At 47.2% G+C, this 15,143-nt stretch overlaps 1 protein-coding gene across 2 annotated transcripts in view; it reads left to right on the top strand.

Annotated features, from left to right (window-relative positions):
- ADAMTS17 (ADAM metallopeptidase with thrombospondin type 1 motif 17) overlaps nucleotides 1–15,143 on the top strand; it is a 157,258-nt gene that overhangs the window by 84,812 nt on the left and 57,303 nt on the right. For both annotated transcript variants that reach the window (XM_077317337.1, XM_077317338.1), the window contains exons 11-14: nucleotides 3,709–3,810; nucleotides 5,623–5,768; nucleotides 8,207–8,373; nucleotides 12,318–12,445. In XM_077317337.1, coding sequence (XP_077173452.1) covers nucleotides 3,709–3,810; nucleotides 5,623–5,768; nucleotides 8,207–8,373; nucleotides 12,318–12,445 — 543 coding nt within the window. The remainder of the gene's footprint in view (nucleotides 1–3,708; nucleotides 3,811–5,622; nucleotides 5,769–8,206; nucleotides 8,374–12,317; nucleotides 12,446–15,143) is intronic.

A 15,143-nucleotide genomic window follows, 5' to 3' on the forward strand; every position in this document is an offset into this window, starting at 1 on the left:
CCCCTGGTTTTGTACATCTTGTGGTCTGGCTTTTGGTTTGATTACTTTACAGCTAGTTGACGTGTTTGTGTTTTTAGACAGTAATGCACAATAGATTGAGCATCCAGAACGTAAATGCAGTAAACATTTGACAACATTTATTGCAAAAGGAAAGTAGCTTTGAGTCAGCCAGCCTTGCTTGCGAAATTTTGTTGTGATTTGATGTTGTGTAAGAAGCTAACGAGATGACATTATTGCTGAACATAATAAACACTGCCCATGGTGGTTTAGATGGTTTCAGAAGTTGCATGTTTTAGAACTGACTGGGTATTGCTTGTCTGGACTCTGCATTTTTTGTCCCCCACGTTTTACTACCCAAGAGCATCTTAAAATGGCTTACTATCATCCTCCCTTCCTCTCACCAAAGCAGGCACTCTGGGAGGTAGGTTGGGGCTGAGAGAGCTCTGAGAGAACTGTAACTGGTCCAAGGTCACCCAGCTGGTTTCTTGTCAAAGAGGAGTGGGGAATCAAACCCGCTTCCCCAAATGAGAGAACACCACACTGGCTGTCATGAAAGGAGTTTCATGTGTGTTTAAGTTTTCACAATTCCACAAATTGTGCTGAATTTGAAAAGAGCGGATTGGATAAGAGACTGCTGAGAAAGTCCAGGGTAACTCCACAGAGACAGGCAGTGGCCAATCACCTCTGAACATCTCTTGATCTGAGGATCCCACGGGGTCTCCTGAATCGACTGTCACTTGATTACATTTCCCACCAGCTCTGCTTAGGATTGCACTGTAGGTTTGGATCGTGCCTCTGATCTTGTGCTCCCGGCCTGACCCTTCTCCAGTATCCTCTCTCTGTCTTGCTGCCAATACTAATACCCTCAAATCTTTTAGGTCTCTAGGTGGTGGTCCCAAGGTTGGGCCTTTTCAGCCCTGGCCCCAGCCTGGTAGAACACACTTCCGGCAGAGATGTGGGACCTGACAGAACTATCAAAATGGTGCTATTCCAACTGGCATACGGCTGAGGACAGAACGCACAGACAAATTGTACGCTCCTTTCTGGGACGCTCCCATGCCGCTCAAGTAGGCTGAGACGGAGCATTGGGGTCGGGTTTTTATTATTATTATTAATTTATTTATTTGGATTTTTAGACTGCTCTTCCGTACGGCTCTGGGCGGTTTACATAAAACGTCATGGAATAGTTATACGGAACATCACAACAGCGTAACAAATAACAATCCCAGCAGAACATGACAACCAGAACTTTATTTAACAGAACGATAACATGGATAGATCCCTGGGGAGGTTCGATTGTCCAGTCATGGGGGGGGGGGCATCTGAGGAGGGGGACCAGCAGGTATTTTGAGTCGGTCGGCCTCAAGCAAATGCCCAGTGGAGGAGCTCCCTTTTGCAGGCCCTGCGGAATTGTGGAAGTTCAGACAGATTGTTATAGTTTTGATATTCTGATGTAAACACTATTCGTAGAATCATAGAATCATAGAGTTGGAAGGGGCCATACAGGCCATCTAGTCCAACCCCCTGCTCAACGCAGGATCAGCCCTAAGCTGATTATAGAAATATATTATATTATATTATAGAAATATATATGTTGCACACCGCTCTGAGCCTGGATACAGAGAAAGGTGATTAATAAATCAAATAATAATAATATTAATCATAACAGGAGGTGCTCCTGGACTCTAACTATTTTTCGGCAGACCAACATGGCTGCTTGGCAGTCTCCCATCCAAGTTTTGACCCTGCTTAGCTTCCGAGGTCACATGAAATCAGGCTATAGCATTCCACCTTCCCTTCCCCAGATGCTCACCCTGCTACCTTGCAGAAGGTCATTCTGGGATACCGGATCCTTCTACTGAAGAGAACTACGCAGTAGAGAGAGGCCGTTCTGCTGGAAAGCAAAACTTCATCCTGTTCTGTGCTTCATCCTGTTCCATTTTCATTGTTGAAAATGGGCATTGTTAGGGGAAAGAACCTAAACAGGTTCCCGTATTCTGTGCCGTGCCAAGGTAACTGCAGAAGAGGAAACAATGAGCCATGGATCATGTGCGTGCCCCAAATTACTCTCCTGTATTCTGCGTCTCATCTAACTGGATGATTTCAGCAGAATGTTTTATTATCTGTGTAGAGTAGGGGGGGGGGAGATTTGCGACATTTCTTTTCCTCTGTGTTCATATTTCAGCCTAATGGCAAAAAGATGAGCCGCTTGATCCCAGCTGGGGTTCCCCCCCCCCAAGATTTACAGCGTCTCATTAAATAGGTTGATTGAACGCACTCTGACCTTGTCTTTCCTTCCAGAATTGTAACTTAAGCGGCCTGCGTGCGGGTACATGACTATCGGTATGCGGATGCCGTCAAAGGCCACTGTGGCAGGGCTCCGAAATGCAAGGCAACAAATTCTAGCTTGAAGTTTTCATGGTTCGTTCTGGGAGTCCCGGGAGTTCTTTGAGAGTTCATCAGAGGTACCTTCCACTGGGAAGAGCAGAAGCGGCAGACGGGTTTCTCTTAAAGATGGCAGCTTTTTTTGCTACCGAGTCACTGCTAAAGAATGGTAACTCCTGCATGGGATTTTCCAGGCAAGGGATGAACCCTCTTCTGCTTAGGCACCCGGGGCTCCCTGGGCGATTTCCCATCCGAGGCCTAACCAGTGGCAGCTCTGCTGTGAGGCTTCTACCAGTTCCGTACCACTGAAGCATGGCGAGGAGGAGGAGGAGGAGTTGGTTTTGATGCCCTGCTTCACTACCCAAAGGAATCTCAAAGCGGCTTCCAATCACCTTCCCTTTCCTCTCCCCACAACAGACACCCTGTGAGGGAAGTGAGGCTGAGAGAGCCCTGATCTTACTGAAGAAGAAGAAGAAGAAGGAGGAGGAGGAGGAGGAGGAGGAGGAGAAGGAGAAGGAGAAGGAGAAGGAGAAGGAGAAGGAGAAGGAGAAGAGTTGGTTCTTATATGCTGCTTTTTTCTACCTGAAGGAGGCTCAAAGTGCCGTGACTAGCCCAAGGTCACCCAGCTGGCTGCATGTGGGGGAGCGCAGAATTGAACCCGGCATGACAGATTAGAAGTCCGCACTCCTAACCACTACACTAAACTTATATGCCACTTTTCTCTACCTGTAGGAGTCTTAAAGTGGCTTCCAATTGCCTTCCCTTTCCTCTCCCCGCAGCAGACACCCTGTGAGGTGGGTGAGGCTGAGAGAGTTCTGAGAACTGCTCTGTGAGAACAACTAACAGGACTGACTCGCTTAAATCACCCAGTTTGCTGCATGGAGAGGAGTGGGGAATCAAAACCCGGCTCTCCAGATTACAGGTCCTCGCTCTTAACCACAACACCAAGCTGTGTAGAGAGGTATGGGCAGGAGAAGCAGATTTAACTGGCCCAGCTGTTGATCCCGATTTAGCTGATTCCTGTAGTGGAGGGAATGGAGATGAAAGAAAAGAAATCGAAATTGCTGCAACTAAAACATATTTGCTTCCAGTCCAGAGGTAAATGTCGGGCTCGTGTTTTGTGTGTTTCCAGTTCGGCCCTTGAATGCCAATTCCTCCTCAGGAAATGTTAGCCGGGCAGGAGAAAAAGAGAAACGGGTCGGATACCGCTGGAGTGAGATGAGAGGGAGCCGCCTACATCTCTCCTTCCATCCTTAGTGGCAGCTGACGTCTCCGGAAGCAATAAGGCCAATTCTTTCCCCCCTTTTTTTTTAATGTCCGCAGCATTTGATGTGCGCCGGGCTGTGGTGCCTCGTGGAAGGGGATATGTCTTGCAAAACCAAACTAGACCCTCCTCTGGATGGCACGGAATGCGGAGCAGACAAGGTAATCCGGATCCAGATATCGGCCTAAAGCAGGGGTGGCCAAACTGTGGCTCTCCAGAGGTCCATAGACTACAATTACCATGAGGCCCTGCCTCAGAATGCTGGCAGGGGATCATGGGAATTGTAGTCTATGGACCTCTGGAGGGCCACAGGATGGCCACCCCTGGCCTGAAGGATTGCGTGCTTCAACTCAGCTTGGGGAGAACATGCATTTGGAGGATCTCTCGTTGGCTTAGCTGGTTGTTGGGCTGTGTTCCTTTAACAGACAGAGATGTCAGGAGGGCAGCTGTCACTGTGAAATCCTAGTCCAGCAGGGGTGGCCAAAATTTGGCTCTCCGGATGCCTATGGACTACAGTTCCCGTGAGCGCCTGCTAGCACATGCCACATTTGGCCCCCCCTGCCCTATGGGGAAGCCGTAAGCTGGTTACGACTCCACAGTACTTTCGAACACCTGCAATACCCACAGACTGGCGTTAGTATTGGTGAAATGTGCTATGCAAACATAATGCCATTAGCTGAGTGCTTCTGACTTTTGCAAGTGTTAGGGAAACATCAGAACTAGGCTGCCTGAAGGCACGTGGGGGTTGATGGGCCCCACACATAACACACATGGGAGGAACTAGAACAGTCATTTTCAACCAGGGTTACTCAGGGTAACCCCAGGGTTACTCAGGAGGCCTAGGAGAGTTACTGCAGGCGGGGGATTTGACTCTTAAGATTAATTAATTCATTAACTAGGGAAGGAGTCTGGAGGACTCCTGAAGAAGATTTCAAGGGTGACTCCACAATCAAAAAAAGGCTGGGCTATAATTTCAGTTACAGAAGCTGTCCTCCTTAAATCTCTATCTGTTAAAGCAGTGGTCCCCAACCTTTTTATCACCGGGGACCGGTCAACACTTGACAATTTTACTGAGGCCCGGACGGGGGTAGTCTTTTGCCAAGGGATGTCGCTACCGCCTGAGTCCCTGCTCCACTTGCTTTCCCACCATCCACTGGGGGGCTCTGCCTGCAGCAGCTGCGCAGTGCCACGCCAAGGGGGAGCCCCAGCCATGGTGGCCGCCAGAGAGCACAAAAGAGAGCTGGCGGCAGAGTGGCAAGGCAGCCCCCCAGGCAGCCGCCATGAAGGAGGACAAGTCGCAGACCGGTACCAACTGATCCGCGGACCAGCACCAGTCCCCGGACCAGGGGTTGGGGACCACTGTGTTAAAGGAACAAGGACAGTGGAAGGGGGAGGAGGGGGAGAAGCAAGTTACTTTAATGATTTGTATACCCTGCCTTTCTCCCAAATGGAGACCTGAAGTGGCTAACATTGTTCTCCTCTCCTCCCTGCGTGGTAGGTGAAGCTGAGGGTGTGTGACTAGCCCACAGTTACCCAGCAAGCTTCTATGGCAAATAGGGCATTCAAACATGAGTCTCCAGGATATCCAGAGACTATTTGTGTTTTAGCTGCCAGCAGGCAGATCTTCTTGGTCTAATCAGCCAAACATTGACTGTTTACTTGCAAACAGTAAGCTGTAACTACGAGGGTAAACCAAATGAGCACTGTGAGTTGCAGATTATGTTGATGTCCTTGTCCTGGGCTCTAAACTGGATTGTTCCTATTTTGGGGGCATCTTTTGCGTTGTTACTTACTTTGCTGTGCTTTGTAAACATTTTGCATTTCCAAAATCATCCTGTTACGGTTCATGGCTAAAAGAATCTCAACTTTGAAAGCCCTTCCAGTTGCATCCGAGCGAATCCTCGTCTCGTTACCCTTCCTGGGGGGCTGGCAGCCGCAAGATCTTTTTGTCTTCTCGCTTCCTCGTATTTCAGTGGTGCCGAACCGGCGAATGCGTCAGCAAGACTCCCATCCCCGAACATGTCGATGGAGACTGGAGCATCTGGAGCCAGTGGAGCATGTGCAGCAGAACGTGCGGGACCGGAGCCAGGTTCAGGCAACGCAAATGTGACAATCCCCCGTAAGTTGAAGGGAAGTGCGGAGGGAAGCAGGAATGGCCTGGAGAGGCAGCCTTGCAGATTGTAGCCTGCAGCACACTCAAGGCCCCAAGGCAGGGTGGAAACGCGTCCAAATTGTTATGCAAACTTTCACTGTGTGCCCGGCAGCCCCGATGACACATGGTATTTAGAAGTGTGAGCACATAGTGATGCAGAAGAACACAAGAAGAGCCCTGCTGGATGAGGGCCCTGCCTGGACTTCCACAGTTCTGCAGGGCTTGCAAAATGGAGCTGTTCTGCCAGGCATTTGGTTGAGGTTGGCCAAACCGACAGCATCTACTGGAAAATCCTGGCCCATGTAGTGAATCCCGATTTACCTGTGGAATCACAGCAAGTTAAAGTTGTCACCATTAGTCCTGGAATTGTTATATGGAAATGTTATAGAAACTGTTATCACCAACTATCAAAGCCACTTTTTTACTGTTTTGGCTCGATGCTATAAATTATGCTACACTTACCTCCATGTTTTGTGCAAACTGCCCTGAGCCAAAAGGCATATATTAAGTAAATAAATCTGTTCCACTATGTATTTCTGATAAGGCCTTGGAGGAGGAGCTGGTCTCATGGCTTAAGTGTCACTAAGCGCTTAACACCCATTCAGGCGGGGCTGTCCTGCCCCAGAGTGCCTCTTCCTTCAGCCAGCTTGCTTGTCTGTCCAGCGGCCAGCCAATCTCCTTCCATCTCCCACCCCTGACCACCCCCTCCTCCTTCCACTTCCCTCTGAGGCTCGGAGGCTGCAGATCCCTGCTGCGTGAGAGCTGCCCCTGTCAGTGAGTTCCCTAACAGCTGCCTGCAGCCTTTCCAAGTCCTGGGGGGGAGAGGAAGGCCATTGTAGAGTTCTTCCACTCCACCCCCTAATCTAGCACCTGTTGTACTCCTGAATGCAACAGGCTTGGCCCCTAGTAAATAAATAAGATCAGTGGTCCACACAATCGAGCATCCTATCTCACACAGTTGCCAACCACAAAGCCTTCCCCAGAGGTTGCCTCTTGGCACTGGTATTCAGAGGTTCTGCCTCTGAATGTGGAGGTTCCATTTAGTCACCATGGCTAGCAGCCATTGAGAGACCTAACCTCCGTGGATTTATCTAATCTCCTTTTAAAGCTGTGCCTCAACTGGCTGCGAATTCTACAGTTTATTTGTGAAGTAAAGATTGCCTCTTGTGGCACAGAGTGGTAAGGCAGCAGACATGCAGTCTGAAAGCTCTGCCCATGAGGCTGGGAGTTCGTTCCCAGCAGCCGGCTCAAGGTTGACTCAGCCTTCCATCCTTCCGAGGTCGGTAAAATGAGGACCCAGCTTGCTGGGGGGTAAACGGTCATGACTGGGGAAGGCACTGGCAAACCACCCCGTATTGAGTCTGCCATGAAAACGCTAGAGGGCGTCACCCCAAGGGTCAGACATGACCCGGTGCTTGCACAGGGGATACCTTTACCTTTAAAGATTGCCATTTCCTTGTTGCCCGTTAGCTTCATGGGTACCTGGTGATTATGAGAAGAAGAGGCAGAGCTCCCCCTGTCCACTTTCTCCCCATCTCTGTGTAATTTTATAAACCTCTGCCATGTCCCCTTGACTGTCTTTTTGCTAAACTGTCAAGTCCCGAACATTTCAGCCCTTCCTGATAGGAAAGGAGCTTTAACAGCCTGGTCATGAAGCACATGAAGGACGTGGACCAGAAGCATGATTTGCAAAACAGCCCCCAATTGCTGAAACGGTCTTGGGCTGTTCTTCCTTCCCTCGCACGGTTTTTGCGCTGATTTTTCACATTCCTTCGCTCATGTAAATTCTTGGCTCGGAACTGGCACATGATCCTGTTTCATTCTCTTCGCTTTCTGTTCCTTTCTGCATCTCTCGTTCGCCTGCAGCTGGTTTATCCCCTGGCCAAAAATATTGGTTAGGGGATTTTTCAAAAAATATATACATACATATATTTTGTTTGGGGAGTTCTTTATTATTAGTAGTAGAATTAGAGTTTGTGTTTCATGCCAAGCCGACACTTGAGCCGATGAGTCTATCTCAGTATTTTTTTAAAACTCTCACTTTCCTCACTTGGGCTGCCTTTTTCCACACCATTATTTGTGTGACTGTCTGTATGAATTACCTAAGACTCCATTGCAAGGTAGGGTGTTGTGAAAACAGCCAGCCCCCTTCTTATTTTAGATCTTCACTTGCTCGCGTTCTTGCATAAAAATTTAAGACCGCTTTCTTTATCGAGAGTCAGAGTCACCTTTTTGAGGACTGAAGAGCCAGCAAGATTTGGGTTTTGAGGAGCGAGGGGGAATCCTAAACAAAAGGGAATGGGTTTTCTTGTTTGTATGGGGTTTCTTTGGTCATTGAGGGGCCAAAGACTCCTTTGGTTTTATGTATCTCCTGCTAACAGCTGTCCGCTTTCCCACCCCTGCAGGCCTGGACCTGGTGGCAAGAATTGCCGTGGGGCGAATGTCGAGCACACCGTTTGCGAAAACTTGCCATGCCCTAAAGGGGTGCCCACCTTCCGAGACCAGCAGTGCCAGTCCCATGACCGGTACAGCAACAAGAAGAAAAACCTTTGGACTGCAGTCGTCATGGATGGTCAGTTCCCCTTCAGCTTCTTGATCCATCCTAAGATACCTATGTATGGTGGCGAAGGTCATTTAGCACCATTCAGGCATTCACAGCTCAATGCTTATCCCTTGATGATATGCAGCACATGCATGGAACAGCTTTAACCACTAGTCAATTACTGGAAAATATTGAAATTTACTAGTGAAGATGAGAACCAAATAATACATAGAATTTCAGATGAAAGGGATCTGGAGGTCGTCCAAGAAGTGGCCAAGGAATTATTCACAATACTAAGAGTAAATCATTTATATTGGAAACCCATATTGGCTAAATAACAAATTTCTGTGTACCCCATTATAAATCACACATCACAATATGACTACCTCATAATCCAGCATCTACTGTTTATACATTATTGAAAGATGTTCTACCGTTTTCTCTTTTATTATGCCAATAAAGGCACTCTGTATTCTGTAACAGCTTTTCAGGGTGATAGCCAAACGGCCTAATTTGGGTTCTTTTGCCTAGCCCCCAATTAATCACACTGAGAGAAAAACCTGTTCTATATTTTTACTGCAGAACTAATATAGGCACAGGGGAGTTCCCCAATCTGTGCAGAGAACAAAAGGATTACATAGTGTTAAATACCCTTTCCTTGGAGGCTGGGAGAGATGATGCCTTGCGGGATGAACCAATGGCCTGGGGTCTCTACCTCACCACTCCACCTCCCAGGAAAACCCTACAGCCCTCACGCTAGCCTTCCAGAAACTGCTGGTGGGCATCCTGGTTTTTGCCTTGCATCACTCCCAGCCCCCAAGGTTTACATATTATAATGGCTTATTCGTGCCTTCTGGCCTTGGCGCACAAGATAAGACCGGTTTGACCCTGCTCAAAACATTCCCTCCTCTGACTCATGGGGAAGCTACATTCTAACGAGGAACATACTGCTCTCCTGATAAGAACCAAGAGTCAAAACTGCCAAACCAATATGCAGAACTATAGTCAACTATTAATGACTTTATGATCACTCAGAAGGTTACAATCATTTTCTTCACCACCATGCCATTAAGGGGGAATGAGAACGTAAACCATAAAAGAAGGGAATTTCCCAATTTCTGTCAAAAGGGTCAAGCTACAACAAACAGTAATGTGGAATCATTTGACTCTTTATCTGCTGGTCGATGTTCCAAAGAACCAGAGCTGTGAGAAATTCCAGACCAGGTCGAAGTTGTATGAGTATAGGCATCGTAAGAATCATAGAATCATAGAATCATAGAGTTGGAAGGGGCCATACAGGCCATCTAGTCCAACCCCCTGCTCAACGCAGGATTAGCCCTAAGCATCCTAAAGCATCCAAGAAAAGTGTGTATCCAACCTTTGCTTGAAGGCTTCCAGTGAGGGGGAGCTCACCACCTCCTTAGGCAGCCTATTCCACTGCTGAACTACTCTGAATGTGAAAAACTTTTTTCTGATATCTAGCCTATATCGTTGTACTTGAAGTTTAAACCCATTACTGCGTGTCCTCTCCTCTGCAGCCAGCAGAAACAGCATCCTGCCCTCCTCCAAGTGACAACCTTTCAAATACTTAAAGAGGGCTATCATGTCCCCTCTCAACCTCCTTTTCTCCAGGCTGAACATTCCCAAGTCCCTCAACCTATCTTCATAGGGCTTGGTCCCTTGGCCCCAGATCATCTTCGTCGCTCTCCTCTGTACCCTTTCAATTTTATCGACGTCCTTCTTGAAGTGAGGCCTCCAGAACTGCACACAGTACTCCAGGTGTGGTCTGACCAGTGCCGTATACAATGGGACTATGACATCTTGTGATTTTGATGTGATGCCTCTGTTGATACAGCCCAAAATGGCATTTGCCTTTTTTACTGCTGCATCACACTGCCTGCTCATGTTTAGTTTACAATCCACAAGTACCCCAAGGTCTCGTTCACACAGAGTGCTACCTAGAAGCGTATCCCCCATCCAGTAGGCATGCTTTTCATTTCATCCAGTAGGCATGCTTTTCATTTCATTCAGGAAACCATGGCCTTATAGATAAAGAAATTCCTTGCCTAACCACACAGCGTAGAAGAGAACAGCACCTGGTTTTGAAAAATGTATAATACTCTTTGAATGTGTGTTGTGTATACTTAACGTATTTGTAACCACTGAGGAAGCCTGTAAAAGCCAAAACACGTCCGGACATATTCATCCACCAGGAATGTTTGTAAATTGTACAGTCTGACAGATCGCTCATGTTTTTAATGCTACATGTGCACACTACATGATAAATATGTTATTCTTTAATTTGTCGTAGCTATACTCTGGTTTCTCTTCACAACGCATTGGTTGTCGCTTGACCCCTTTGATAGGAATTAGAAAGCACCCATGTAAAAATGTAAGGTCTGAGGGCCAAACTACACAATACACAAAGCAGAAGAAGAGCAGGGGGAGGGGTTCAGCCTTCCTTCCCATGCCATTTTCATGAGCAGAAGCAGCCATGGAGCAGGGCCTGGTTGCCCCACTGTAGTTTGCCGCATGTACTGGGGTCATCCAGCAAGAAAAACCTGCTAAAGGTCCCCAGTTCTAAGGAGATCAAACTGACCTCAACTAGAGCCAGGGCCTTCTCACACCTGGCCCCGGCCTGGTGGAATACTCTGCTAGAGAACATCAGAGCCTTGCAGGACCTTTGACATTTTCACAGGGCTTGCAGGACACAACTGTTCTTCTGGGCCTAACGTCAAGGCCAGAAGGAACAGCCAATTCCCCTGGCCTCTCTACCAACCCGCACCTAGCTGAGATGCTATACTTTAGACCCATGGAGACAATGCTACAGTCTATTTCAGCATTTAATATTTATTGCTAATTTATGATTTTAGGGCATAAGATTTTAAAGGAAATGTTTTAACGTTATTGTTCCAACTTGAACTAATTATAACTTTAGACAGGGATTGTGTTGACCCATAAAATGTGATCTGCCGTGAGTTCCCAAAGATAGGCCTGACTCTAAATCCCATCCCATAAATAAATATAATGTGATTGAAAGTATCTGACTCTCAACAGCAAGGTAAGCAGATCCTTCCCCGTGGCTGTTTCCACTTGGGAAAATGGTGTGGAAGGGAAGGCTGAGACCTCTCTTCTCCCAGTACCCCCAAGACTCACTGAGCAACTAGGGTACTGGGGAAGGTGAGTTCCCAGACTGTATGTTGGTCTGCAGGTTGAGCCATGGGAATAGCATCTCACACAACATGGTCCTGAAGTGGACCTCCCAGACACAAGCCCTCTGCAGGCTCCAGCTCCAGAGAGGATTGGTTCACATGTGAGGGTTTATCACTGCAATATCACATGGTAACTTGGATCCCTGGCCATTCATTCATACATGCCTCATCACTGCAATAGAAAGAACGCTTACATCTCTTGATGGCACCTCAAATGCAATCCCTTCCAGGGACATCCCTTCAGGCACTTGGTTGCAGGCCTCTGTGCACCTCTGTAGCTGTTGTGTGCTGGGCTAGGGGAAGTGGCTTTTGGATCACCAGCCTTTTTCAACCTTTTGACCATGGAGAAGCCCTTGAAATATTTTCCAGGCTCCGAGGAACCCCAGAAGTGGTGACATGCCCCTTCAGAGGAGTGGGTGCAGAAGTAAGATGCCGGAGCCAGCCAATCAATCAATCGATCATTGACCACTCCCATTGTGGAGAAATAGGCTTGTAGAACAAGAGGGGGAGTGGGCTCCAGTGATGTCTAGTAATACCAGTAGCCATCCAAACTTCTGGGAAAGACTGTGTAACCCCTGGGGAGATCTCGCGTCACCCTGAATGGGAATGGCTGCCTTACACAATGTCACTTGCAGCAGGAGAACTTGAGTTAGCAGAATGTAGCCAGAATGATGTAGAGGTTACAGGGCATTCTGTCTTAGGATGGCTGGATTGGTGGCTGATTTGTCTCACTGCAGTTGCTTATGACATTTGATTTTCCAGAGAAGCCGTGTGAACTCTACTGTTCCCCCGTTGGGAAGGAGTCTCCGGTGCTGGTGTCGGACAGGGTGGTTGATGGGACTCCCTGTGGCCCTTACGAGACTGACCTCTGCGTTCATGGCAAGTGCCAGGTGGAGTAACTTTTTGTTATCTTCTCTTCGGCTTGCGGTGTTGTAGCTTTTCTGTTGACCTCCAGCCAAGGTATATGTATCACAAGCTCTAGTAGGCAACATAAACAGTATCCAAAGGGGCTAGAGTGAAACATTCTTCAGGCTTTGAGGAAACCCCAGAAGTGACATGATCATGCAGAACATGGTTGGGAAGTTAAGTTGGGTATATGCCCTCCCAAAGGCCCTCTTCTTCCCACCCCCTCCAGTCCCAACATTGGCCATTTTGGGAGGCATGGGTGGGCTGACATGACCATATATAATCCCATTACCCAATAAATGTTTAACAAATTTAGAAAAATCTACAACACATAAATTAACTCTCGCCCATTCAGGAAACCCTCCCAGGACAGTCAAGAAAGCCTGTTGTAGCATGAGGAATTTTTAATCTCAAAATATCTTTCTCTGAAGTAGCATGCCTAAGGTCAAATCTTTTAGCCCAGTGAAGAATCCTTGAAGACAAGGAAGAAATATTAGATTGTATCCAGCCATCAAATTAAGAAATCTTAAGTGTCTTTACAATTTCTTACGGCGGGAAGGGAGGAATTGCACAGAGCCCCCTAAATTTTCTTCCAGGATTGGAATCCGCAGACCTTCAAGAATAGCACGGCGGAGGCCTGAAGAGGTCAGAGAAACTCACCACTGGCCCATGAAACAACTTAAGTGCTGTTCGGTTTTCTTAGAGGCAAACATTCATGCAGCGCAATTCTGTACATTCGGGCTCTCCTTTATTTAACGAAGCAGTTCCCTCAAGTTGCTGTGTGGCAGCAGAGAAGGTGTGAAAACGCATTAAAACACCAGGAAAAAACGGTAATGTGTAGTTTGGCTCTAAATACGGTTGGTTCACCTGAGACTGCTCGCTTTCCCCCCAGTTGCTGAATTTGAAGGTGGTTCTCATGTAGAGCCAGTGGTCATCTGGTCCTACTCAAAACCTGGCATTTGGCACTATGCACTAGGTAAGATATGAACATCTAGTCGGGCCTGAATGACTTGATGTGGTTCCCCAGGAAAGTGAGCTTGGCCAAGATCTTGTAGGTCCTTCGGCTTCTTTTGGCTGTTGCTTCTGTCAAGGCTTTTAGCATTTCCACTTAAACAAGCCCAGCCCATCCGGGACAACATCCACCTCTACAGATCAGATCATTCAGCACATGGCAGTGGACAGTAGATGGCAAGGACAACATTGGCTGGAGAAGGTAGATACACTTCTGTCTCTCCCATTATGACACGGAACCATTTTTAGGTCTCTAGATATGCAAGGAGGGGAGGTATCCTGAGCTGACCCCTCTGTAGGTTATAGGGATAGGATACTAAATGGGCAGATCAGGTATCCAGTCCCCCAAACAAATTTTTCTTCTATGACCATAAATGGTCCACAGGTGAGTGTCCATTTGAATCCGTTAATCTGTGCTTGGCCTGTCTTGTTTGCAGGTATTCCTTAAACGTTGCTGGATCTATAATGCATAATTTTCCAGTCCAATTTAAGGGGATGGTTTTAACCTTTTAAAGTCCTCGGTAGACTTCGTCCAAGCCATATGGCAAGCTGTCACTGACATCAAGACCCTTCCCCCCTCGCCCCCAGCTTTCAACTCCTCCTGTGTCGGTTCCAGAAGCCACCTGTGGTTTTTACTAACAGAAAATCTGACCCAGTTGGTATTTCTCGCCTGTCTCCACTTTCCTTATAATAGGATTATTTTTTTCGGCCCATGTGTTTCCACAGCTGATCGTTCTTCCCAACTTTATATAATAATTCTCTCTTTGTAACATCCCAGCTGGTTGCTGAGCTTAAGAACAGTGTCTTAAAAAAAAAAAACTAAACTAAACTTAGCGTGTGAGTCTTGGAATTTATCCAGAGAAGATCATGATTGGGGAATCAGGCTATAATAACTGAACACTCTTTAATAAGAACACGTCTTGACTAAGGAGTTGGCTCGCCCTCCCTCAAATTTTGGAAAATTGCCCTGGTAGGACTTTAAAAAAAAAAAAGTACAAAATGTGATTTGAGTTTCTGAACACCAGGTATTTAGCAGCAATAACAATGTGTCTGTAATAGATTGGGGGTTACAGATGTATTTATTATTTTATGTAAAAGTCACCCAGCCTTGAAGCTGAGCAGCACACTTCTAAGCCCATAGACTTAGAATAGAATCATAGAATCATAGAGTAGGAAGGAGCCACACAGGCCATCGAGTCCAACCCCCTGCTCAATGCAGATCAGCCTAAAGTGGCTTTTCTTTATTATTTTTTTTAGTGTTGAGAAGCCCCTGAAACATTCTACAGACTTTGAGAAAACCCAGAAGTAGTGCAAACATTAAGAATATGGTTGTAAAGCATGGCTGTGTACACACCCACATGGGGCCCCTCCCCTTCCCAACCCCTCCACGCCCATCATTGGCCCCTTGGGAAGAGGGAGGGTGAGTCGACATGACCATATATCAGGGGTAGTCAAACTGCGGCCCTCCAGATGTCCATGGACTACAATTCCCAGGAGCCCCTGCCAGCATTCGCTGGCAGGGGCTCCTGGGAATTGTAGTCCATGGACATCTGAAGGGCCGCAGTTTGACTACCCCTGCCATATATGGTCATACCACCTGATAGATTTTTAATAAATTTTAAACATATATTAAAAATGAATTAATTCCTACCCATTTAGGAAACAATTCCA

This window comes from Paroedura picta, chromosome 18 (genome assembly GCF_049243985.1).
Source record: "Paroedura picta isolate Pp20150507F chromosome 18, Ppicta_v3.0, whole genome shotgun sequence".
NCBI lineage: Eukaryota > Metazoa > Chordata > Lepidosauria > Squamata > Gekkonidae > Paroedura > Paroedura picta.